Below are 26,406 nucleotides of genomic sequence, written 5' to 3'. Positions count from 1 at the left end.
TGTGGACCCACTGTGTTCCTTCATGCTGGTTACTCATCCTTCCTCTGTCCCCTAAGTGAAGGAATTCTCCAAGATTCCTTTTCCCCTCTCATCCCTTCCCTTCCCTCTTTTCTCTTCTCAAAAACTCATCCATCAATTCCTACTAATTCAGCCATTGCCTCTTCGAAGATACTTCCCAAATCTGTAGCCACAGCATTTCCAGCTACCTGCTGGGCATCTCCATCTGGAAGTCTTTCTTGCATTCAAAGTTAACATGTCCAAAACTGAGCTCATTAATTCCCCATTAGTTCTCTTTTTTCTTCCAATCCCCATGAATGCTAGCATCATCATCTCCGGGAAACAGGTCTGAACCTCACATTCATCCCTTATCTTTCCTTCACTGCATGAGGGTCGCCCCTCACGCAGTCAGCTGGCCAGACTAGCCTGTTCCATGTCCGTGCTGCGGCCATCATTCAGCTCTTCTTTTCCATCGCTGCTGCCACTGCCCTAATTGAGGCCCTCATTATCTCCCACCTGGACTATTGGAAGAAGCTTTCCGAACTAATCTTCCCTGTCCTTTCCATCACACCCAATGCGCTACTGCCAGAGTAACAATATCAGGCCCAGAGTAACAGTTTTAGTCTTTAGCTCTGATCACATTACTCCCTTGCTGACAAACCATCCATGCCTTCAAATTGCCTGCAGACTGAAGTCCCACCTCCGAACCTGACTCCGAAAGCCCTTCATTCTTTAAGCTGTCTTTTTTCTGGGCTTGTTCGCCTTCACATATTGCCCGGTGGGTAGCCCCCACAGCTCCGGAACCTGCTCCTCATTCTAACACCTTCTTAGCATGCATAACTTGTCTTTTTTCTCCTCAGATACCGCTCTTTCCAATCCACTAACCCCATTCCAGTCCTGCCTCCATTCTCTGCTTGGGGAAGTCTGACCAACTCTCAGGCTCCATCTGAATGCTACCTCTACTGTCAGGAGCACCTCTAGCGAGAAACAGTTTTCTTTCTTCTTCTGTGTACTGATAGCTTTTTGTTACTCTACTACCTTTGGTATATGTTGCTTGTTATTATTCAGCTTAAACATATTTGAACCTATTATTATAATTTTTTATTTATATCACTTATTTCTTTGTATGCCTCTCATGTTTGGTACATATGTGTTGAAGAAATGGAATTGAGAGGCTACATGGAAAGGTATCAGGGACGCCTGGGTGGCTTAGTCCATTAAGCGTCTGACTCTTGACTTTGGCCCAGGTCGTGATCTCTGGGCGGTGAGATCAATCCCTGCATCGGGCTCTATGCTGGGCAGGGAGGCTGCTTAAGATTGTCTCTCTCTCTCTCCCTCTCTCAGTCTCCCTCTCCTTCTCAAAAAAGAGGTGGGGGGGGGCATAGCCATGATTTGAGGATTTGAAATACAGAACTGAAAGGAAGGTAGTAGCTGTGGAAAGATATGATGATGCATGCAGTTAGCCATAAAACCATAATGTGAGAAGGATATAGAGCTGGGTTGCACAGAGTTTCACCTATTCAATCCTTATGTCCATCACGAAATGGTGTAGCTATTAAAATATTAGTGTGTGTTCGCTCTTTATATCTGTTGTAGATCTAGAGCAGAATTTTAGAGGGGGCCAAATTCCTTCCTACCATGCCCCCAAATTCAGCTACAGATTTTTCAGGATGATATTATTTGAAATTAGTGCTCTATCCATATTGGCTAATTTTCCAGGACTACATAGTATCCACCATCGATGTAAATTGAATTGCAATATTACTTTAGATTTGGTACCTCTCTCACTTGTCCACCCCCATATTTCTACCTCCGTATTTCTCATTGACTACTGTAAAAGCCTCCTAACACGGCTCCTCATACCCACTTTGTTTCCCTCCTTCCTCTCCACCCAAGTCATTTTTCCACTGATGATAAGATTTTTTTGTTTTTGTTTTTTGGTTTTTGTTTTTAAATATCTGATCATGTCTCCTGCTGCTTAATAAAAACTACAATGGCTTCTCACCACTCTTTGGATAAAGAGCAAAAGTCTTCACGTGGCCTGCTTAACCTGTGTGGTCTAGTACCATCTGTCTCCAGCTTCATTTCATACAGTGCTCTCAGCCTCACATATGCCTGGTTTTGCGTTGCAGATATACTCCTCGTGTCTGTTCCCATCCCACTGACCCCTCTTATATCTCTTCTGCCTTTGGGTATCAGCTTAGACATCACCTCTTCACGGAAGCCTCTGACTTTCCTCGCTAGGTCAGTTCCCCTTTTTTAAACCCTCCCAGTATCATCTTTTTCCTTTGTGGCATTTACTGCCATTGTAATTTTGCATTTCTCTGTGATTCTTCCATTATTTCCGGTCTTTTCCACTAGCCTGCAAGTTCCACAAGCTCCATGCCTGGTTTTGCTCACCATTGTGTCTGTGCCTCACACAGTGCCTAATTTATGGACGGTGTCCAGTCTGAATTAGTTGAATGAATGAATGATGAGGTTTTAGTTGACATGAGCTAAAAGGAACACAATTCTGTAGAACTTCAATAAATAAGATTTCAAGGTATTAATATTGCTTTCATTCATGACATTCTAATTTTGATGACAATAAAGGATTCTTCCAATTTGGGGGCCTATTATACATACTGTAGAGTATTGGATAATTAAATAAGTGAGGTGAGATCATGAAGAATCCCAGAGGAAGAAGAAACTTCAAATGTCAAACAGTCCAGGCGTGTATGTCAGGGGCTGTGCAGTTTCCCGAATGTCTCTGTTAACGGGACTCAGCATCACCAGAGGCTGCTTTGTTTTTTGTTTTTTGTTTTTAATTTCTTCATGTTGAATCAATATTGGCCTGCTCTGTTTTCATATTTTCTATCCAGTTGTGTCAGTTTCTATAGTAGTTCTGTCTCCTACCCAGATGGAGCCCTTTCAGACGAATAGACCCCTCTCATGCCTTTCGCCAGCTTTCATTCTCCCAACTCTTCCCCTCACAAGCTGTGCTCCTGCCATGTTGGTTCTGGAAATAGCTGCGCCCCTATCTTTCCTCCAAACCTTCACCCATACTTTTTCTTCTTTGGAACACCTTTTTTTTACCCCTTCACTTCCCCTTTCAGCTTTAGCTCCTCTGGCTACTGCCTCCTCATCCTTAAGTCTTGGGGAAGTCTCCTTCACCCCTCTCTGCCCCCATTTATGTTAGTGGCCCCTTCTCTGTGCTCCCACAGCCCTTGTTCAATCCCTTAAAGTAGCTCATGCCACATTTTATTGGGATTTTTAATCCAGACTCTATTTATCCATCGGAAGGGAGACCACAGCTCACCAGCGCTCACCATCAGGCCCTCCTCCACTGTTGTTTACACCATGCCTAACATGCTGTAAGTGTTCACTGCCTCTTTGCCTGGATAAATTTGAGAATACCAGCCTAACAGAGCTTTTTCTACAGGCATGCAGGTGGCACTAGAGGAATTCACCGTCTTCTAGCCATGCTCTGGCTCAATCAGTGTCCCTCCTGTAGAGAGGCACTGAGAGGAACTCATGCTGTTTCAGGCAGAGTACAGCCTGATCTAGATGAGAACCAGTATCTCTGTATTATAGAATCCCAAGGATTTTTTTTATGCTCAGAAGCAAAAGTTCTTATTCTCGTTTGGTTGTGAGCTAATTTTTGAGCTGCAGACATTATCAGTTTATCTTGGTGCTTTTTTTTTTTTTTTTTAAGGGTGTTAATGAAGTAAATTTCAAGAAGTGGTGTTTGGAAGCAGTTTTTTAATTTACTTAAGCTGTTAAGCTTTTCTCCGGGTCGTTAACTACTGTCAGAAGGTGGGCTTTTCTGACTCTTCCCTTGGTTTCTGTCAGCCAGTCCACTACGGTTTCTCTTCCTGACCTTTTCAGAATGCTTTCTCAAAGTGGCAAATGTTTCACTGATGCATGATGAAGTTTGCAGAGGGTGGGGGCTGGGGGAAGAATTCCTCGACTTTTTTTATTTTGGGAGGTAGGAGAGGAGATTTATAGGCGATTATGTATGCCTGTGGAGTGGGCTAGACTTTGAGAGACAGGAACAGAAATGGATTAGAAGAAAGAAAAAATATGAGTTGAGAAAAAAAATAGGTGGCAAAAAAGTAATAAGGACAGCGAATGTAATTTTCTGATTATGTGATCACCTACCACATGCTTCCACGGTATTAGATACTTTCTTCTTGTTGCTTCTTCCATAAAATGACGATGGAAAGTAGACATCGTCAGCCTCATTTTATAGTGGAGGTAACAGTCTCCAAGTCCTACAGCTAGTGAATGGGAGAAGGAGTTTTGTTTTTTTTTTTTAAACCTGTTTCTAAAGCTACAGTCTTCTCATTATTAGCAAATAATTTTGTACATGGGATGAAGCAGATTGGAGAGTCATGAGAGCATAATGGTTAAGAGTAGATTCTAGGGCATCTGGGTGGCTCAGTTGGTTGAGTGACTGCCTTTGGCTCAGGTCATGATCCCGGAGTCCCAGGATCCAGTCCCGCATCGGGCTCCCTGCTCGGTGGAGAGTCTGCTTCTCCCTTTGACCTTCTCCCTCTCGTGTTCTCAATCTCTCTCTCATTCTCTCCCTCTCAAATAAACAAAATCTCAAAAAAAAATTTTTTTCTAAAAAGAGTGTATATAGATTCTAGAGTCAGTTGGTCTGGACTCAGATCTTAGCTTTGTCAAGGCTCTGCTGCTACGCGCTGTGAGCAAGTTGCTTAACTTCTTCGAGTGCTTCATTCTTCCTCATTCATCGGCAAAATTGGGGTAATTGTGGTACTTTCCTCTTGGAGTTTTGTGAATTAATTTAGTTAATATATAGTAAACCCTTAGAACAGTTCCTGGCATATATGAAGCACTATATGAGTATTTGTTGCCCTTCTTCTTCTTCATCCTCCTCCCCTCCCTCTCCCCCCCGCCCTTTCTTTCTTCTTTTCTCTTTCTTCTTTCTTCTTCGTTTGTGTGTGTGTCTCCTGTGGAAGGTCCCATCTCTGAGAACTTTGAGGAAGGCATCAAAACTGTTACCAGAGCTCTTTTATTAGCATGATGTAGCCAGACTTTTCTCCAGTTTCTCACCCTCTTGGAGGTCTTATTGTGTTATTATATCCCTCATCCCTCCCCAGGTTCAACCCCCAAAACACAAGCACCCACATACAGCCTCACCTTCCTCTTTTCCCTTTCTCCAGTTAAGAGCCAATTCAGACCTTCTCCTTAATATTATTATCTAAAAAGGGAAGAATAAAGATTCACCTTGGGCAGTGCATTAATAAGGATCTAGCAGCCTAAGTTAAAATTTGTAATTCAAAGCAGAAAACTTAGGAAGTGTTCCTGCTCCCACTTTACATTTACTTATTATAAAATAGGGTGCTTCCCAGCCTCCCTGCCGTTTGGGTCTACAGGATTTAAGTGGAGAGCTACATGACAATGAGAAGCTTTGGATATTTCTGATATTTCTGATGATTGTTTCTGTTGTGATATAACTTAATTACTATAAATTAGCTGCTTTTTCCTAAGAAATTAGAACTTCCTTTTAAAAATTACTAACTCCTCAAACTTGCTGATGATCACTTACTAGATTGAGGGGAAAGTATAATTAGCAAAAGAGCTATATCTGTTCCTTTGCAGAAAGCCTGAAGATCTGCCTTATTTTGAAACCAGGAAGGTTTTTAAAATTTCTGTTTGGAGGCATGAGGGGCAAAGATTTTTCTTAAGTAATGAACTAACTCATTAATTTTGGCTATGTTAACTTAATTAATTTAAATTAATTCTTTGTTCAACACTTACCAAAGAGGGCTTAATAATTTAATGAAGTATAATACAATTTTAATACTTTTTCCCACAACACTCAAGAACTATATTCGTGTGTTATTTATGTACGTATGCATAGTATCTATATGATTAGTGCTCATGAGCATTGTTCTAAATATTAATTTATTATAATATATTGCCCATAGTTTCCTTCTTTCTCCTTCCTTCCTTCCTTCCTTTCTATGTTGCCATTTAGTTCTTATATGACAACCATTTACAATATTTGAGGGAAAAAAAAAAACCAATGTATTCCTGGCCTTAGTTATAGTAGAAATTATGAAAATTCAATACTCATCGCAAAAATAAAATGACATGCTAAGTTAAAGCCATATTGTTGTCTAGAATGATAATGCTTTCCATAAATAATAGGAAATGGCAAGACTTGCTGATGGCATACATTTCCATTTTACTTATCAAATAAATTTTTAAGTCATTTGGATTTGTCATTTTAATTCTCTGATCATCTTCTCTACCTGTGAAGACAGAAATCATTTTTTACCACTCTCCCAAATAATATCACTTCACCCAAGCCATATAATTTGTATTTCAGTTGCTATTAGCTACCGTAGAACAGTTTAAAACTATGGGTTGAGCAAACAGTTGAGATTGTGAGGTGGAGGGTCCAGACCATAGGAAAACCCAGAAAGAGCAAGGAGCCAGATCATTAAGCCTCACAATCGGAGACTGTCACTTTTAATGCCAGCCATGGGTTTCGCTGGTCATTTCCTGAACTCACTGCTTTCTGCTGTGTTAGCTCTTTCTTCCCCTACTTCTATTTCTTTCCTCGGAGTCCCATTCTCTGATTTGGAAGTCTGGTGAATAGTAGCAACTTCCTAACTTGATGTGGCTGATCCTGTAACAGTATATTAATCCTCTCCTTTCTTTGTTGGCAGGGGGCTCGTACACGATAGCCGGCATAACCTCCAGTTGCGGGGCTTGGTGGTGCTACTTATTTCTAAAGCAGCTGGGCCCAGCAGCACGAACGCTTCATGTCAGAGCTATGACATGGTCAGTGGCATCTATTCATGGTAAGAAGAACTTAGTCTTTTGACCTGACTTTCTAAATTGTGTTTCCTTTTACTGAACAGTGGTCAGTGGAACTCACTGTTTAGTTCTTTGTCATTCTCTGATTCACGGATAGATTAACATATTTTGTATGGTTAAAAATGTATTTTTATTGTTCTTTTTTTTTTTTAAGCTTACTTATTTATTTATTTAGCAATCTCTACACCCAGTGTGGGGCTCTAACTCATGACCCCAAGACCCAAGAGTCACACACTCTTCCGACTCAGCCAACCAGGCACCCCCCTCTTTCTTAAATGTATTTTTATCATTCTTAACAAGTCTAATAGACTTAGCAGCTCCATGCGTAACTGGTAAATTTCCCTATACATTTGTGTTGAAACTTTCATTTCTGTTCTAGCCATTTAAAATTTTCTATTCGTGACTACCCCTCCTTCACCATCATGGTATTTCTCTATAGAGACATAGTCCAGGATTTATGATTTTTAAACCTACTCAAAATGATACCTAACTATAAAATAATGTTGCAACTATCATTTTAGGAGAACGAACGTACTTCAGTGCCATATCGTTTTATTATGCTTATTTTTATGGTGAAAAGGTTTTTAACTAAACTTACTAGAATAAGAAATTTTTTCTCCTACACACTTAGACTAAAAAACAAGTATGTGAGTATGAGTCATTTTTGCTTCACATAAAACATACTTAAAATTTTCAGTTCTATTTTTTTAAAAATCATTGTATTAAAAAAATTATTGTGTATTTTTTAGTAACAGTATATCAGTAATAACTTTTTTAAATTTAGTATTTATTGCACTTGACATTGTGTTAAAAGCCTCCCTAGAGCCTCTCTGTAGCCCCTGCAGGTGGACTTTGGCACGTGAAATTAAAACCACTCCAGAAACATGGGTGACAAGGAAATTTTCCTCACAAAAAGAAGCATTTCCAGGAAGTTTGACTTATGGCTACTGTATCTCATGGATTTACTTTAAAAATCAACCCATACCTTAGTTTTGTTTTTTTTTCTACTAGTCCTATCCATACATTTTTTTCTTAGATAATATTTAGAGAGGACTACTGCTTACCAGGTATGAAGCCAAATGATCTTCCTCATTAACAAGCAATCAGAATTATCACTGCTGGACCCCTCTTCCAGCCAGGATAATTTTGCAGACCTTTTACCTTTTATCCATGCAAGTATCTTCACCAGAAGGGATACCTGGGATCGTTTTCAGTCCCTACTCACTGAGAAATAATTTATATTTGTTTAGTGTTTTATAGGTTACTGATCATTTTTATTAGTTATCTCATTTGATCGTTACCAAAATGCTATAGATAAGAGTTGTCATTATACTTATTTTACTCTTGAGCAAACTAAGATTCAAAAATCTTGAGATTTTTTTTCAAGGTGCCCAACTGGCAAATGAGACAAGTTGAGGATCCAACTATAGTTCTTTTCCTTCCAAATTTCATATGGTTTTTTTTTTTTCTTGATTCCATTCTGCTTTTCTAGTCTGATTCAAAGAATTTATTTCACGTATAGGTTAGGCTATCCATTAAATTAGTATGCCAAAAAGGATCTTCTTCTTGTAAGCATGTCTTTGAAAAACATCTAAATGGAAAGTAAGTTGGCAAATCTTCTATACATCTACGTCCTTCCCCCAGCCTGTCTGAATTAGAGCTCAAAACTTTACCTTAGGAATTTTGTAGAGAGCCCTTGATTGAGTTTAGTTGAATTAACCAGAGAAAATACATAGAGATCTGTAATGAATACCAATAATCTTGTTAATCCCTGGAAAGCAAATGGACTCCATAGCACCTTGTATCCCATGTATCTTCGTTTCCTTTAGGAACTCTGTTGATTTTCAGTCTGCCACTTTGACCCTATTTGATTGGACCTCTGCTCTTGCAATTGGGTGACTGTACATATCTTTAATGAAGACCAGCTATGTTTTATTATCTCTCATCCTAAAATAAAAATAACCCTTGGAAAGTACTATTTGATGCATAGGTGTTCCATAAATATTTGCACAAATGAATTATCCCCATTTTGCAGTAAAAGAAGCTAAGACTGAGGTTAAGAACTATCTAAAATCCTCTAATTGGAAAGTGATAGAGTTGGTATGTAAATCCTACTTTTACTCTAAAGTGCGCCCCCTTTCTCCTAGGCCGGTGGTGATATCTGTATGTGGACAGGGCACAGTGATGTGATCTTGTGTTTTGAATTTCGCATCTAGCCACTAAGAAACAGTTGCATCTCCTTCTGATCCTTCAGAGGAATATAACACATGTGACAGATGATTATTGTAACATGAACAATTATAAAAAAAAACTTTACAAAAGAGTAGGTGGTACCTTATGAATATAAAAACTTTATAAATAATATAAATGGGTTTCACACCCAAGTGTATAGAATCCATAAGTATGTTTAGCAAATAATCCTGGTGTGTTGTTCCAAGCTATTTTCTATAATCAAACTTAATCTAGTAAGTCGTTGGTGATGCTTGGGTGTTTTACACACTTGTTAATGTGAAAATGTAATTTGGCACAGTACTATGAGAAACCATTAATTTGTTTCTCTACCCCTGAAGTCATTTGTTTGGCTCTTGGTTCCTTAATTGTTCAAGTGTAACTTTCGCTGGAGGCTTGTATCTATAATGCCACAGTGAATTATTTAACATTTGAGGGAAGTACTGACTTGGGAGCTTTTTAATTCACCTCCAAACTTCTGGGATTTACACTGTTTGTGTTTTTCTCTCATAAACTTGACTTTGAGGTCAGATCATGGGACCTGAGTAAATTACCTAAGGGACCAAAAGTGAGTGAGGTGACCTCTTTTGTTTGGCCTAAGGATATAAATGATGGATATAACCTGTGGATATGCTTAGGAAATGTATCATTTAATGGCCAAGAGAGGCAGAAGTGAGGCTAAAATGTAATAATTACATTTTGAAAAACAGCTATGAGAGCTACATTTATAAAACTGCACTATAAACATCTACCATAGCCTTTTGCCAACAAGGCTGTGGACTTCAGTTTTATTCCTCCAATCCTGGCTTTCAAAAAATTGGTTGCAAAAGTGATCAATCAAAAAAGTAATACTATATAGTTGTAGAGATGGTGACTATACTGATTGTGGTAAGCACTGAGTAATGTATGCAATTGTCACATCACTGTTGTACCCCTGAAACTAATACAACATTATATGTCAGCTATATTTCAATAATAAAAAAATTAATCTTTAAGAGTATTACTAAATTGCCAGGTATCATAGCCACTCCTAAGAAGATAAATTTATAACTTCCTACTATCTTAAGGATAGAATATTTTTATTTTATGTACAAGAAAGTCATTACAATATATAAAATATGATATTACAAAGTATAGATGTCTCTAATGTAACGTAATTATTAAGTTTAAAGAAACTTAGGTGAATTTTCCTTACGAATACTTCAGCTTTCTCGGTTGTTTTAGCAAGAATTGATTCAGTTATTTCTTGTCTAACTAACTGTTATAAACAGACCACATGTTTTCATTCTACCTTCATTGCCTGAAATTTCCCAACATCTTTTGTTAACTCTGGTAGAAGAGATTGAAACAAGAACCTTTGCACGGCCGAACCTCCATAGAGCATAAACGTAGTATGCCAAACAAAATACACATTTGGAATCACACATTTTACAGTAGTAGTTTAACATGGACTGTGTCACAGTGACTGTACCTTATTATGTCCTTTGACACTTCCAGTTCAGGACGTGAGCTGTAAAGCCAACTCTAAAGTACTCCTCATGGAACATGAAAAAGTCTCAAATTTTCATCATAGTTATCATGTAAAGTGAGATGTAAAGTTACATTTCAAAGGAAAAAAGTATTAGTGGAATATCACTGAAAAATACAAAAAAAATAACTCACATAGTATTGCAGAAGATCTACTAAATTTTTTCATCTTTTAATTTTATCTTTTTTTAAAGATTTATTTGAGAGAGAGAGAGAGTGGGGGAGGGGCAGAGGAAGAGGGAAAGAGAATCCTCAAGCTGACTCCCTGCTGAGCAAAGAGTCTGCCTGCCTCGTGGCCCCTCAGCCAGGACTCAGGTCATGACCTCAGTGGGAATCACAGAGCCAGCTGCCTAACCGACTGAGCCACCCAGGCACCCCTAAATTTTTTAAAATCCCATTAAAAGTTTATTTGCTTTATATTTTGACCTATTCCTTCTTTCAGTGCCTTTTATTTGCTCACCTCTGTTATCCACAGCTCCCATTCTAGCATCTCTATGGCTTGATGTTTTACTGGTTTTAGACTCCTCTGAGTTTATGTTGTCCTCAATTCCCATTTCCAGAGGGAGGAGAATGACCTGCTGTTGGGGAACCAGTGTAGTGACAGTGTTGCTTCTGGGTGACAGGTGAGCTGATGAGTAAGAAAATAAAATTATGGACCGATCATTTTCTGTATTTATTTGTAATACTGATAACAGAAGACTGTGTACTTTGTGTGCTGTGAAACATAGTTCAGATGATCTATTTTCTCCATGTTACCCCAGCACTCAGTATATTCCTAACACATCGATGGCAGTCAGTGACTCTAAGATCATGGCTGATTAATAATAATAATAATTTTAAATTATTATTTTTTAAATTTTTATTATCATTTAATCTTCAAGCAAGGAAGACCTCCCTAAAAGGTTCCAGAACCCTGAAACTATAAACAAAAAATACATTTGACTGCACATAAGTGGAAAAAATTACTGTAAAGTCAAAAGAAAATGCCAGAGTTACAAAAATATTTGAAACATACAAGCCAAAGGACCAATTTTTAATGAACAAATCAGTCGAAGGTCTTATAAATCCAGAAGAAGATAATGCAACACAAACATGAACTAAAGAAATGAACAGGCTGTTCAGTGAAGAAGAATCTTAGATGATTAGTAAACAACAGGTGGAAAAGTCTGGAATTCATCATAATGGACAAATTAAAACACAGTCACTGTTTTCCTTTGTCAGATTGGCAAAGATTAAAAAGTTTGATACCCAGTATTTGTGAGTGTGTAAGAAGTAAGCACTTGAATGCTTTGTTAGTATGGACATTAATTGATAGAGTTACTTAGAAAATAATTTGGTAACTAACAGTTATAAAACAGACCACATATTTTCATTCTACCTTTGTTGCCTGAAATTTCCCAACACCTCTTATTTAACTGATAAAAGAGATTGGAAGAAGTTTGCCAAGCACATTTTCTTTTCTTCCTGAGTATTCAGCTAGACTACATTGCGTAGCTTTGGGGTAGCTATAGCATTTTCAACTATAAATTTTACTCTAATTCAACCACCCTTTGATTTAGCAAAATTGCTGATGTGTTAACACAAATGCTCAAAGATGTATGTATAAGAATGCTTTTTATAGCATTGTTTGCAAGAACAACAGCAACCCCAAAAAAGGGAAATAATCAAAGCATCCACCAAGAGAGCCCATGTTGTTACTGACGCAAGGGAGTATCAGATGGATGTTTAAAAACATTAAGGAGGTCTGTTTGCCTGATCTGGAAAGATCTTGAAGAATCAAGAAAAAAAATCAAGATGCAGAAACATATTACAGTTTGATCCCACTGGGGCTTGAATGGGCGAACGGTGGATTTTTCTACACATGGAAAGTGCTTTAAAAGAGACAAAAAGAGTTAATTGTGGTCACCTCTGGGAATGGGCAACTGGTTGGGGGAAATGGGATGAGAGAGACTTCATTCATTTTATGTCCTCAGTGGTCTGAGTTATTTTTAACTGTATGTTTGTTTTACTTAAGCACTTCATAATGCACTTTTACCAGAAAACTGGTGGTTAGTTTAGTCCTGCTGTTAGAATGAGGGCTTTAGAGTCCCTGGGCTGACCTGAACTTTTTCTTTTCCCCTTTTTGACAAGATCAAGTAGACTATGAAAATGCATAAAGTATAGATTTTTTTTTTTTTAACAAAGAGAGCAGGAGTGAAGCAAAATGATTTACTTTCTTAGGTTTACTGTCCTTGTTAAAATGGACACCATCGGGGCACCTGGGTGGCTCATTTGGTTAAGCGTATGACTCTTGGTTTGACTCAGATCATGATTTCGCAGTTACGGGATTGTGTCCTGCACTGGGCTCTGCACTCAGTGTGGAGTCTGCTTCAGATTCTCTCTCCCTCTTCCTCCTACTCACTCTCTCTCAAATAAATACATAAAATCTTAAAATGGACACCGTCAATTTCTTGGAAATTGTGCTAGTTCTTTTTTTTTTTTTTTAACTCAGTGTATTATTCAGTTGATTAAGGTTAAATTAATCATTATATCCTAAGGTTATTGTTGGGCTTTTAGAACTAATAACAAAAAAAGCATTATAAACATAACTATAAGTTAAATCTAGAAAACATCTTAATAAAATGACTCGTGTTAAGAGTGATTTCTCCTCTAAGAGGAAGTTTGTCAGACTTGGGATGCTGTCACAGAAGTGGTGGTAGAATATTTGGAGGCCCAAATGAAATCTTAATTTAAGGAGAACGGTGGAAAATTTTAAAAATGGTAAAAGAAGTGAGTTTTGTTGTTGATAAATCTTTAAATTTAGGGAATAAGTCTTGGTCTCAGCTGAAAATATTTTAGTTCATAATTATCTTTTTAGTGTGGCATGAATTAATTTCTGATGACGTCTAGTCATGGTAACAGTAGACTATCCATCTTCACCTTCATACCTCACATTAGAATTTGTCTGGTACTTAAAACTGACTAACAAAATTAGGAAACCATATATACCTTAGAGATTGACCAAATCAAAAAATACCTTTGAAATGAGGATTGGGGCATCTGGGTAGCTCAGATGGTTCAGCATCCAATTTGTGATTTCAGCTCAGGTCATGATTTCACGGGGCCTGAGGTTGACCTCCACCTCTGGATCCTCTCCAGAGGAGTCTGCTTGAGATTCTCTCCCTCTGGCCCTTCCTTCATGCATGCCCACTCTTTCTCTCTTTCTCTCTCTCAAATAAATAAATAAATCTTGAGGGGGGAAAAAAAAAGAAATGAGGCTTAAGTAAGAACACGTTGATTATATTCATTTTGGGCTCTCAATTACATTGATGTGAAATAATTAATATTGAAATGTATAGCAGGAAACATAGTAATGTTTGTTGTTTTTTTTAAGAGGACATATGTAAATGCTAGAAAAGAGTCTGGGAGAAACCTCACCCACCTGATGATGACAGTAGTTGGAAGAAGTAGGAAGGGAGGAGGTTTGGGAACAGCTATAGAAAAATCATCAAAGGGGGCTTTATTTGGAACATTTAATTTTTTTTTGTAAAGAAAATCTATTCCTATTATTTTGTATGATTAAAATTAACTTGAAAATTAAAAGAAAGTTCTATTTCATACTTAAAAAGCAATAAAAACCTACTTTAAAATGCATCTTTTTGTACTACAAGAACCTTAAAAATGAGAAGTGCTTATTGACAGTGATTTAAAATGGTTATGCCGAATAATTGAATTTAGAGTAGGCTTTTGAAGATAATTTCCTAAAGATATCTCAGCTCCCTTTCAGAGAGATTTCAAGAGATGAAAGCATGTGCACTTTGATTGCATATTCCTATTGATTGTATTCTGCTTACAACAATAAAAATAAACTCCAGATACAAATCTAGCAATATTACTAATTCATTACAACCAGTGCTTATTTTCTTCATTAACTTTTTATTGTTATTTTCACTTACACAGCGTGCACAAATGCAGCAATTATATGTTGAAAAAGAAAGGGGAAGGCTCTTTATGTTCAGGATACTGTACATCACAAGTCATAACTTCACCAGAGCTGTTGGAGAAACATAAAATAAGAACAGCCTCTTACCAAACAAGTATAATTAACCACAAAAAGTAGGTGGGCTCAGCTACTAATCTACCAAGCTGAGAGTTCGCTTATTGTATATAAATATCTTGCTATAGATTAGCCTGCCTGAATATATCACAGCAAAAAACACACCACATAAATTGCTTTGGTGTTGGTGAAAAAGTTTAAATCTTTTCCTCAAAGAAGGGCTGTGTTGACTAGCAAGAAGCCATAGTCAAAGCCAATGTCCGGTATCTAATTCTGCATTTTTTTACATATTTATTTTTAATTTTTTAAAAAATAATTTATTTATGGGGGAGAACTAGCAGGGGGCAGTGCAGAGGGAGAGTTCTGGAGAAGCAGACTCCCCCCACTCAGCAGGGAGCCGGATGTGGGGCTCGATCCCAGGACCCTGAGATCATGACATGAGCCAAAGGCAGGCACTTGATCGACTGAGCCACGTAGGCGCCCCTAATTCTGCATTTTAAACAGGGCTTAATTCTTGACACTTGTCATAACAAAATGTTAGCTTTGTGCGGTAGAAGATGTACAGTCAAAATGTTTAGTGGCAGAGTTTGCTTAATAGCTTCATCCTTCTTGTTGATCCTTTGAACCCAGACCCAAGGCACCTCCCACTAGCAGACAGTGTGGTGTAATAGAGACGTGGGTATAAGGGCTAGAGATCTGGGTTCTTGTCACAAATGTGTAACTGATGGGCTATTTCATGTAAGGCAGTCCTTTAATCGCTCTGTGTGATTACTTATCTATAAGATGTGATCATAATGGGCTTCAGGTCCAGGAGCTCAACCACAGGACACATATTCAGCAAGGTTCAAGTAGCGTGTGGTACAACACAGCACATCCTGACTACCTCGTCTCTGCAAGGCACAGGGCTGAGTCTGCGAATATTAATAAGAAATAGTCTCCGGCCTCTAGTGACAAGGTAGAAAAATAATATGCATCTAGTAGCCATCTGACACTGGATGCAATTTCATTTCTAGAGCTCTGTTTCTGGAATTTAACTTTTAGAGCTATAACCATATTCACTCTTGGGTCCACAATCCTTCCATATTTAATTAAATTAAAGTTGCTTATTTAAAGACCGATAATCCTTAACATCTCTCGCATAAGTTGCTACCAGAGTACTGGCATCCACGGTGCCCAAGGAACTCCCTTCTCCACTGTGCTGTTGGATTTTTTCACTCTTGGATTGTGTAGCTGGGTGGTGGTTGTAATAGAGGAAAAGAGCAGATCCTCAGGTTGGTTATCTCTAATCCTGGCATCCTTCCTCCTGAAGTTACTGGTATCTTGGGTCTTCATTTTCTTTTTCTTTTGTTAATATTTTATTTATTTATTTGACAGAGAGAGAGATCACAAGTAGGCAGAGAGGCAGGCAGAGAGAGAGAGAGAGGAAGGGAAGCAGGCTCCCTGCTGAGCAGAGAGCCCAATGCAGGCCTCTATCCCAGGACCCTGGAATCATGACCTGAGCCGAAGGCAGAGGCTTTAACCCACTGAGCCACCCAGGAGCCCCTTCATTTTCTTTTATTAAGATTCCCCCATTCCCTCCTTTGCTCAAGTTTTTAAGTTTGTAAGTGGAGTATAATATCCTTAATTCTTCACTGGTGTCCCATTCCCTGCAGGATTAAATACAAATTCCTTAACACAATAATTCCTAGCAGCCCTAGAATAGAAGTGGAGAAGGTAAAAGCATGATCATGGTTTTTCTTTGCCACCAAGAAAAGGATATGTGCAAAGGAATGCTTGACCTAATAAATTATTTAGGTGTGGGCTGCCTGGCTGGCTCAGTTAGAGGAGCATGTGACTGTTGATCTTGGGGTTGTGAGTTCAAGTCCCACGGAGGATAGAGATTACTCAATAAATAAATAAACTCAAAAAAATATATTATTTAGGCTTGATGAGCAAGGAAGTGAAGCTGAGGGAGTCCAAAATTAGGGAGAAAACAGTGATCAAGGTCTGGAGGTCTTGATGACTCATATTCGGGGTTGGAGTAGTAATGCAGTGAGAGAGCTCAGAGGTTAGGTGGTTGTAGAAAAAAAGTAGGAGATTCACAGTGAACATTTTAGAAGTAGAACAGTCCTGAAAAGTAAGTTCCAGTTGTGTGCCTAAGAGTGAGGTTGATGGAATGTAGTAGAGATTGAATTGAGTAGATTGAGAAACTACGGGATGGGGAGTTCATGTTTTTGAAGTCAACCAGGAGAACAACAAAACTGAGCTGAGATGCCAAAGACTGAGGAAAACAGAGTAACAGAGGAGAGGAGTGGCGGTGGAAAGTAGTTCAAAGGATCAGTGGGTTTCTCAAGATGGTGAAGAAATAATGAGAGTACTGGCCCCACCTCTCAGCTCCTCAGCCTGTGGTTTATAGGTAGTGAAGTATATCCACTCACAAAGATACAGGGCTCTCAGTACTCCAGGAAAAGCCATGTCTCTATTAAAGCCAGAACCTAGAGAGAATGTTCTATGAGTTTTTAGAACACTTAACACACTGTTTTGTAATGACTAATTTATGTATATGTTTTCCCACTAGACATTACCTTCTAGAGGTAAGGGCCTGTGTTTTAGTCTAACCCAGCATGTCTCCAGTGAGCCTTCTGTTATATTTTGTATCTCTGAGACACTTCTTGTATGTCTTGGAATGATTTCTGTTCCTATATCATCCCTCTACTAGAGTTGTTCATTCATTCATTGGCTCATTCACTCATTGGCTAATTCATTCATTTAGTCAACAACCATTTATTGAGCACCTGCTATGTGCAAAGCTGAGTATGATAAACACAGAAAAATAGTAATTATTACTATAGCTAACACCTTTTTTTAAAATATCTGGTACCAGTTCCATGTGCTTAAATGTTAATTTATTTAATCTTATGACATTAGTTAAGAAAAAATTGCTTTTCTTGGGCAACAGGCTTATAGAAATTTAATAACTTGAACAAGTTTATAGTGTAAGTGAATGGCAGAATTGGGATTGAAACCCCATTTGAGGGGTGTCTGGGGGTGGCTTAGTCGTTAAGCATCTGCCTTCAACTCAGGTTATGATCCCAGGGTCCTGGGATCCAGCCCCACATCGGGCTCCGTGCTCAGCGGCGGGAAGCCTGCTTCTCCCTCTCCCTCTCCCCCTGCTTGTGTCTCCTCTCTTGCTGTCTCTCTCTCTCTGTCAAATAAATAAAATCTTTTTAAAAAGAAAAAAAAAGAAAGAAACCCCATTTGATCATAGAACCCATGCTTTTTCCATTACTGTACCTGGCCTCTAGAGTAGGGTGCCCTAAATATACTTTCTTACTCATCTTGACATCCTCAGCACTAAACACAGATTTTTATGTTCCATGTTTGGTGGTGCAGAATTGTGTAGTTAGATGGAAACCAGGTTTTCGTTGGCCACCAAAGCCCTCTCATTATGGTAGGCACTCAGGGGCTCCATGAACTACGGTTGATTTACTGAGACAAAATTTCCTTTTGTTTTGAGATTGAGTATGGATTTCTCTCTACAATTTAAAAATAAAAACGTTTACATTTGCAAACCTTATCTCTTTAACTCCATATTTCCTTTCACAGATTTATTCTTTATCTATTGGGAAAAACCGATAACTGTGTGTTTTCTCTGATACACGAACCACTTTCTAAGACAGACTTGTGCCCTAAGAAGATGTTCTGTCTAATGAGCATTTCCTATAGAGCAGGAAAAAACTGTATTTCATTGGTCATTAATCTTGAAATACTCAGTGCTACAAATTTTGGTATTGAAAAAACCACTAAATTCATACTCATTGGAGTCATGGTTTCAGGGAAATACTTGGATAATTATGCACCTACAAGATAAGCTGCTGTCCATGGGTAATTTACATCCTGCAGAAATAGAGAGTGTCTATTACTCTACCGTAATTACTTACATATTCATCGCAAATAATGATGTAACAGATTTTTAGAGGCTGTGCATAAGAGAACCAACAAACTGAGACGCAAAACAAGTTTCCACCCCTTCTTTCCAAAGCTATAGTTAATCACTTGAACACTATCCAATATAGCAGAAAGCTGGCAGACTTTTCTTTGCAGCAGGCTATGTAAAAATGTTGATAATTTACAGCTTATTATGCCATGCAAACGACTGAGTTCTCAGTGTAGGAGAGTGAGAAAATACGGCTGTGAAATTACTGAACTCCCCTTTGTTAGTTGTTTACTGGCAACAGTGGAAGGAGTCTTTGCACTTAAAATGCATTTCTGTATTTAATTTTATAACATTCAGTTCAGGATTTTTTTAAAATGGGAATTTACTTTTTCTATCTCTTTGTAGCTAGGCCAGAGCAGTTTTAATTTAACAAAAACAGTAAGCTGAAAAATCAGAATTGTGGGGGAATTTCAGTGGAATAGTAATAAATTATTAGGGTTTAGTTTAGTTTATGGTTTAAATGATGCAAAGCCAGTTCTTTTTGACACCCCTGCAGTGTTTCATAGTCAGCTTGTTATTTTCATAGGTACCTTATGCAAAGTTTGTTTGGCTGGAAGTTATTTTCTTCAGGAATAATGAGGGGGTAGGCAAGGTAACCTGGACCTCTTTGTGATGTGTTGAACATAGCCACCTATGTTAGTTCTTTTCTTAACATTTTCTCATTTTACTGATTCCCCTCTTCAATTCAGAAAGCCCAAAAGTCAGGTACCACATAGTCTTTTGTGGTTTACATTCTCTCTGTGCCTGGTGTGCTATTGCCAACTTATCCTCAATAAATATGCCCAAAACCATGACCTCCAGTTTGGTGGGAAGGTAGCTCCTCTGTGAAGGACTAGCCAAGGTTCGGTTTTAGATGCTACCTACACTTGATAGGGGGCCTTGAGTGAAGGAAGTTCCTAAAAGAGCCAAGTAAAGACATAAGAACTGTTATTTGAAAGTCCAGAGTCTTTTTCCTTCTAATTCTTCAACTCTAAATGGGCGTAGAGCTTTCTATGTAGTTTACACTTCCCTGAAGATAAAAAGAGAAGAAAATTCGTATTTACATATTTAAAACATTCAAAACAGCCTGTTTAGTTTTTCTGTTCTCCTGTTTGTTTTAGAAACAGTTTAGAAGCTGGGGACTTTCTAGTTCTTATTAATCCCATACTCTTTTTTTTTTTTTCCCGTAACACAAATAATCAGATATTGAGTATATTTAAATGGGAATTTTTATACCTCTGCAACTCGTATGTTTTTGAGAAATAATGGAGTATTATCTCAGAGAAAATAGGAATATCAAGGCATTATCATTTTTATTGTCATTGTCCTCTTCAAGCAACTTTTTAGTATAAAAACTTATATTTTACAGCCACACAGAAGAATTTGTTTTCTACTTCAAACCTTTTTTTTTTTCTTTTTTAAGTCAAACATTACAACAATCTTCAAGTCATCTGTGTTTGTGGCAAAGTAAAAAAATTGAGTATAATGATTTATTTTGTTTTCTTCTTTTTGGGTGGTGGGCGGGGGGGCGGGGAGGGGTACTAGACAGAGACCTGAAGTGTGCCTTGTGGGTTGGAGGATGGGATACCTAACACTACTCTCCACTGACCTCTTCTGGCCTCCTGTTAAATGTGGTATTGGAATGGACAGCGATTCTCTCTTAGAATGCCTTGGTGAGAGAAAGAGGATGCCAGAAAATCAGCCAATGTAGACAGACTTTGTGATGATAGCCTCCTAACCACTTTCATATCCTTTTGCTACTCTCCCACCCTGATTACCAAACACACTTCATAGGTAAACTAATAATTACTCAGTTTTTTCATTTTATTAGGTACACTTGTAACTGACAATCTGAACATCTGATGACCTTGAGATGATACTCTTAAATCTTATCAATGTGTACGAAGCTAAGGAAAATTTGAATACTTATTAACAGATGTACCTTTATCCAGAGGTGAATGAAGGACTCCTTAGACAATTTGGGAAGGGGAAAATAACACTTCTGTGAAGAATTCTTTACCTACTATGAAGAATCCTTAAAGATCTAGGAATTTAGGTACCTGGGTGGTTCAGTCAGTTGAGCGTCTGCCTTTGGCTCAGGTCATGATCTCAGGGTCCTGGGCTTGAGCCCCCCATCAGGCTTCCTGCTCAGTGGGGAGTCTGCTTCTCCTTCTCCCTCTTCCTTTGTGCTTGCTGTCTCATTCTCTCCCTCAAATAAATAAATCTTTGGAAAAAATGCTTTTTTGTAGGTATCAGATTACACTGAACTGTACTGGGTACCATACCAAAAGAATTAAATCAGTCTACTCTCGGTCCTTTTAAAGTTTATTATCTCTAATGTGTATTTTTAAAATATACATACAGTATATCATGGACACGTATATTAGATATATAACACATCATAGTTCATACTTTCATCAGTTTAGGGAGAAAAAAACAAGGATACCGCCCTCATTTGTGGTGGTAAAGATCAATTAGAATAGCCAATGAAATTCAGATTTTGGTCATATCAAATTATTCAGATTTAATTAACATCAAATGGATAATACATTTATCCACTCTGAAATTTGATTTACCATACATGGACCTGACCAGGTAATCTATTCCTTAAGATAATATTTTTCAAAATTTAAAACATGGTTATCTGAACTGTTCTAGAACTTGTTTGCTGACTTTATTTCATAAAGTCCATCATTCCAACTTTAGGATGTTTTCTTCTAATCTGGGCCAGTGTTTAAAAGAGATTCCTTGGGGCGCCTGGGTGGCTCAGTCAGTTAAGCATCTGCCTTTGGCTCAGGTCATGATCCCAGGGTCCTGGGATGGAGCCCAGTGTTGGAATCCCTGCTCAAATGGGAAGCCTGCTTCTCCTTTTCCCACTCCCCTGCTTATGTTCCCTCTCTCGCTGTCTCTCTCTCTCTCTCTCTGTTAAATAAATAAATAAAAATCTTTAAAAATAAAAATAAATACATAAATAAAAGAGATTCCTTAAAATGGTATGTTCTAATGATTCGCGGTAAACAGCCCCACTTCAGCCCCTCACTCTCCATTTCTCCACATTCCCAGCGAATTTTTCCCCTACCGTTCCCTAATGGGTAGAATTACCCTTCGGGTCCCACTTTAAAAGCTGCTTTCTTTGGAACTCCTTCCCTTATTCCATCAAGATTTGGGTGAGGCCTCCTTCCTCTGGGCTCCCTTGGAACTCTGTGTTTACTTCTAGGATAGTAGTTATTGCCCAGGATTAAAATCATTTGGTTTGATCTCTAAACCCTTCCCTGATCTGGCTAGCCATCAGCTTCTTGAGAACCGAGCTATGGTTTTATTCCTTTCTTTTCTTTTTTTCCTGGATGAATTCTCAGAGCCTATCACAGAGTTTGACATGTGGCAGGCATGCCATAAATGCCCCTTAAGGAGAAGTGAGGGATCCTCAAATGTTGACTACAATTGCAGGCTGTTAATATTAACATATAGAGAAACTATTTGAAATATTGTTCTTTTAATTGTAATGAATTTGAACAGGTCATTAACAACCAGTCAGGACTTCAGAAACATCTTCAAAAGATCTTTTTGCTACAACTATTTACCTCAGTTCAGATGCTGTTAATTGGTTATCTGATGATTTGACAAAATCTATTAAAAAGCTGTTATTTAGCAGCATCTATTTTAATATTCGTAACTCACTCCAAGATGTCCCCTCTTGACCAAACCTTTCTAGTTATAGTATAGCCCAAATTCCAATTCATTAGATATCAATAAATGTGGATTTGCCACAAAGATAAGAAACTCGGTTATCTTTTTAAGAAAATAAGTATTTACAGCAATAAGTGAATTTATAACCAAGTTGAGCACAAAAGCAGAGTAAAAAATGTTTAAAAGTAAATTGATGTAAATGAGGCATTTGAAAATACAGGTTGGTCCTTCATCGTTAACTTTAATTTTGTGACTTTTGTCAGTTGATGTCACAACCTTAGTGTTATTTTTAAAATAGTTTTTTTTTAGGGGCCTTTAATTAAGTAATGTGGTGTTTGCTTATTTCAAACAGTCTGTCTTTGTTCCTGTCAAAGCCATGCTGGCAGGGCATCGCTTTTCTTTTCCCTTTTGTTAATATTCTGTGTTAGATAATGGTTTCACAAATAATAGATTCCAAGGACCTTTGATCCACCATTACTGTAAAATAAAATACAACTTAATTTTTTTCTGGGCATAATGGTTTTAACCTTGTGTACTAATTTGACTGTGCTTGTGGGGGCAGATCCTTAAATGAGACACAAATGAAGGAAAAATTGCTAATGCTGCCACTGTATATGTAATGAGCACTGGGTAATAAACCATAACCTCTTCGACATTTCTCTGGAAAGCAGCGTGATTATTTTGGATGGCTAGCCCTTTGTGGATGGCTCATTACCGTCTGGCATAATATGTATTGATAGAGACTGTAATTGTCAACTCCTATTTGACATGCTGCCTCTAATAAATATGGCTTGCATCACTGGAATCTACTAATGGTTATATGGGAAACTGTAATTAAAGAAAAAAATTATATATGTTTTAGGTTTAAAAAATAGTATATACGTATAGAAAGTGTCTCTATAGAGGATTGTCTGTTCACCACCCTCCAACCCCCCCCACCTTTGCAGCTTCTTGTCTTAGGGTATTTGAAGCTTCCCCTGGGGATTGGTACTTTTTCATCAGTATAGGACCAATATGTGACAAGACCCGCGTGCGTGTGTGTGTGTGTGTGTGTGAGAGAGAGAGAGAGAGAGAGAGAGAGACAGAGGGAAGAGATTTTCCTCCACACTTAAGGAAAGCATTCCTTTTTTTTTTTTTTTAAGATTTTATTTATTTACTTGAGAGAGAGTGAGAGAAGCAGGCGCCCCACTGAGCCAGGAGCCTGATGTGGAGCTCGATCCCAGGACCCTGAGATCATGACCTAAGCCAAAAGCTGTCACTTAACCGACTGAGGCCATTCAGGCGCCCCAAGGTAAAGCATTCCTATCAACAAAGAAGTGGCAGTGTGAAAAGTCCTTCTATGTATATAAAAGATCCATAAGACTCTAGTTTATGCTTCTGGGTTCAACTCCTGAAGTTAATGCTTTATATATAGCCAGATAGTCTCCTATTATTCACCTTTTCCATGGTTTTCTTTAACTATATTTTTTTCTAACTTTACTCTCATTTTGTTATAAGAAACTTCTGTTCTTTGGTAGGAAAAAAAAATACCTAAGAAGCCAGATTAATATGGAATAGGAGGGCACCTGGGTGGCTCAGTTGGTTAAGCATCTGCCTGTGGCTCAGGTCATGATCCTATGGTTCTGGGATCAAGCCCCATGTCAGGCTCCCTGCTCAATGAGGAGTCTGCTTCCCCTACTCCCCCTACTTGTGCTCTCCCTCTCTGTCAAATAAATAAAATCTTTTAAAAAATATGGAATATGAATCACAGGGATATTAAAGACCCACAGAATACCTTACATAATATTTAAGCTTGAAAAAGTGTAAATCAGAGATTAGAGCTGGACCTACCTCATGTTATAAAATGTAGGCCTGGTCATTTTGTGTCTGAAAATATAGAATTGGAATTCTAGAGAATAATTTTTTAAAATATTTTATTTATTTATTTATTTGAGAGAGAGCATGAGCAGGGGGGAAGGGCAGAGGGAGAAGCAGACACCCTGCAGGGATCTCAATGTGAGGCTCGATCCCAGGACCCTAAGATCATGACCTGAGCCAAAGGCAGATGCTTAATTGACTGAGCCACCCAGGCACCCTGAGAATAATATTTTTGTTACACATTGTGTAATTGTAATAGACTCTAAACTTCTTGACAAGGTTCTCTTGCTTTATGTATATAGCTCATGATTTTTATGAAATGAAATCTGTAGCATAGCTCATGAAATCAGAACATGGGCACATGTTTCTATTTCCTGGAGTAGGTCTAGAAAATGATATAAAAACATAGGCAACTCGGGTTTTTTCTCAGCAATGTGAAGTTTGAGATCATAATTTTCATTCTAAGGAAATGGAGTCCTATTTTTACTGTTCTGGTGAAGAGACGTAGGTGTTGGGAGAGCACAGCTGTACTCATCCACCCATAGTTTTAAATCATGGTCCTGTTGGTTTGTCTGGGCAAGTTTCTTGACTTTTCTGAGCCCCCATGTACTCATGTATAAAAATAGGGACAATACTACCTACCTACCACAGCTATTATAAGAATCATTTGGAAGAACAGGGACTCCTGGGTGGCTCAGTCAGTTGGGTGTCTGACTCTTGATTTCAGCTCAGGTCATGATCTCGGGGTCATGAGATTGAGCCCCGCTTTGGGCTCCCATGTTCAGTGGGGAGTCTCCTTGGGATTTTCTCCCCCTCCCCTCCCAAGATAAATAAATAATTCTCTAAAAGAATCATTTGAGGGACACCTGGGTGGCTCAGTTGGTTGGGCAGCTACCTTCAGCTCTGGTCATGATCCCAGGGTCCAGGGATTGAGTCCCACTTTGGGCTCCTTGCTCAGTGGAGAACCTGTTTTTCTCTGCCTCTGCCTGCCACTCTGTATGCTTGTGTTCTCTCTTTCTCTCTCTCTGACAGATAAATAAATAAAATCTTCTTTAAAAAATTTAAAAATGGGGGGGCGCCTGGGTGGCTCAGTGGGTTAAGCCTCTGCCTTCGGCTCAGGTCATGATCTCAGGGTCCTGGGATCGAGCCCCGCATCGGGCTCTCTGCTCGGTGGAGGGCCTGCTTCCCCCTCTCTCTCCGCCTGCCTCTCTGCCTCCTTGTGATCTCTGTCTGTCAAATAAATAAATAAAATCTTAAAAAAAAAAAATTTTAAAATGGGGATGCCTGGGTGGCTCAGTTGGTTAAGTATCCGCCTTTGGCACAGGTCATGATCTTAGGGTCCTGGGATCGAGTCCCACATCAGGCTCCTTGCTCAGCGGGGAGCCTGCTTCTCTCTCTGCCTCTGCCTGCCACTCTGCCTGCTTGTGCATGCTCTCTCTCTCTGACAAATAAATAAATAAAATCTTTTAAATAAAAGAATCATTTGAAAGAACCTATGAACTTAATGCAGTACTTTTTGGTGTCAACTAGCTATTCTGTTGACATTATACTTCTTTTTTTGCCCTTTTATTCTTGCTTCTTCATTCCCCCTCTCCCCCCACAGAGGACCACATTTCTAATCTGGTATATTCTCTGCTTTCTCAAGGGTGTCCTGTCCATGAATCACAGAGTTTTAATTTTGTTAGGCCATAATTAATAGCTAATACCTATTAGCATCCAGACCCCATTCTAGTTTTCTTACATGCATTAACTCACTGAATCCTCACAGCACCCCTAGAGATTATCATCCCCATTTCACAGATGAAAAAAACTGAAGCATATGGAGGTGAAGCATCTTGACCAAAGCGACACAGTTATGGGGCCAGGATTTGAAGCCAGGCAGTCTAACTCCAGAACCTCAACTCTTAGCCACCAGCTACACTGTCTCTGCAGTTCACCTCTGCTTATAGCGCTAAGACAAAAGGAGAGAGCAGGTACGGTTCTAGAGAGGCCTAGTCTGCCTCCCTTTTTAGGGCTAAATTATATTTAAAAGGACAAAACCAACACAGCAGTTGAGGGGATAGGTGGATGTTTTTTGGGGGGGGTAGATGGTAAACCATGTGGAGGAAGAAGCAACTATGTTGTAGGATGCCAAGGGAAGGGGAAACTGAGTCATGACTAGTCTTACACTACACCTGCCAGCAAATACCAAGTGTTTCCTCAGCATGGAATACCCAGGTCTACTGCTCTTGATCTCACTAATTCTTTGCTATTCTTTAAGACACAGCTGAATCCTCGTCTTCTC

The 26,406-nt window shown here is 38.6% G+C and overlaps 1 protein-coding gene across 1 annotated transcript in view; it reads left to right on the top strand.

Annotated features, from left to right (window-relative positions):
• The window catches only part of PDSS2 (decaprenyl diphosphate synthase subunit 2), a 259,040-nt gene that overhangs the window by 102,621 nt on the left and 130,013 nt on the right, over nucleotides 1–26,406 (top strand). The window contains exon 2 of the mRNA XM_032858248.1: nucleotides 6,681–6,815. Within this exon, the coding sequence (XP_032714139.1) occupies nucleotides 6,681–6,815 (135 nt within the window). The remainder of the gene's footprint in view (nucleotides 1–6,680; nucleotides 6,816–26,406) is intronic.

Source organism: Lontra canadensis, unplaced genomic scaffold (genome assembly GCF_010015895.1).
Source record: "Lontra canadensis isolate GAN:19392208 unplaced genomic scaffold, GSC_riverotter_1.0 scaffold14, whole genome shotgun sequence".
In the NCBI taxonomy this organism is placed as follows: domain Eukaryota; kingdom Metazoa; phylum Chordata; class Mammalia; order Carnivora; family Mustelidae; genus Lontra; species Lontra canadensis.
This window is presented reverse-complemented; position numbering and strand designations above follow the sequence as displayed.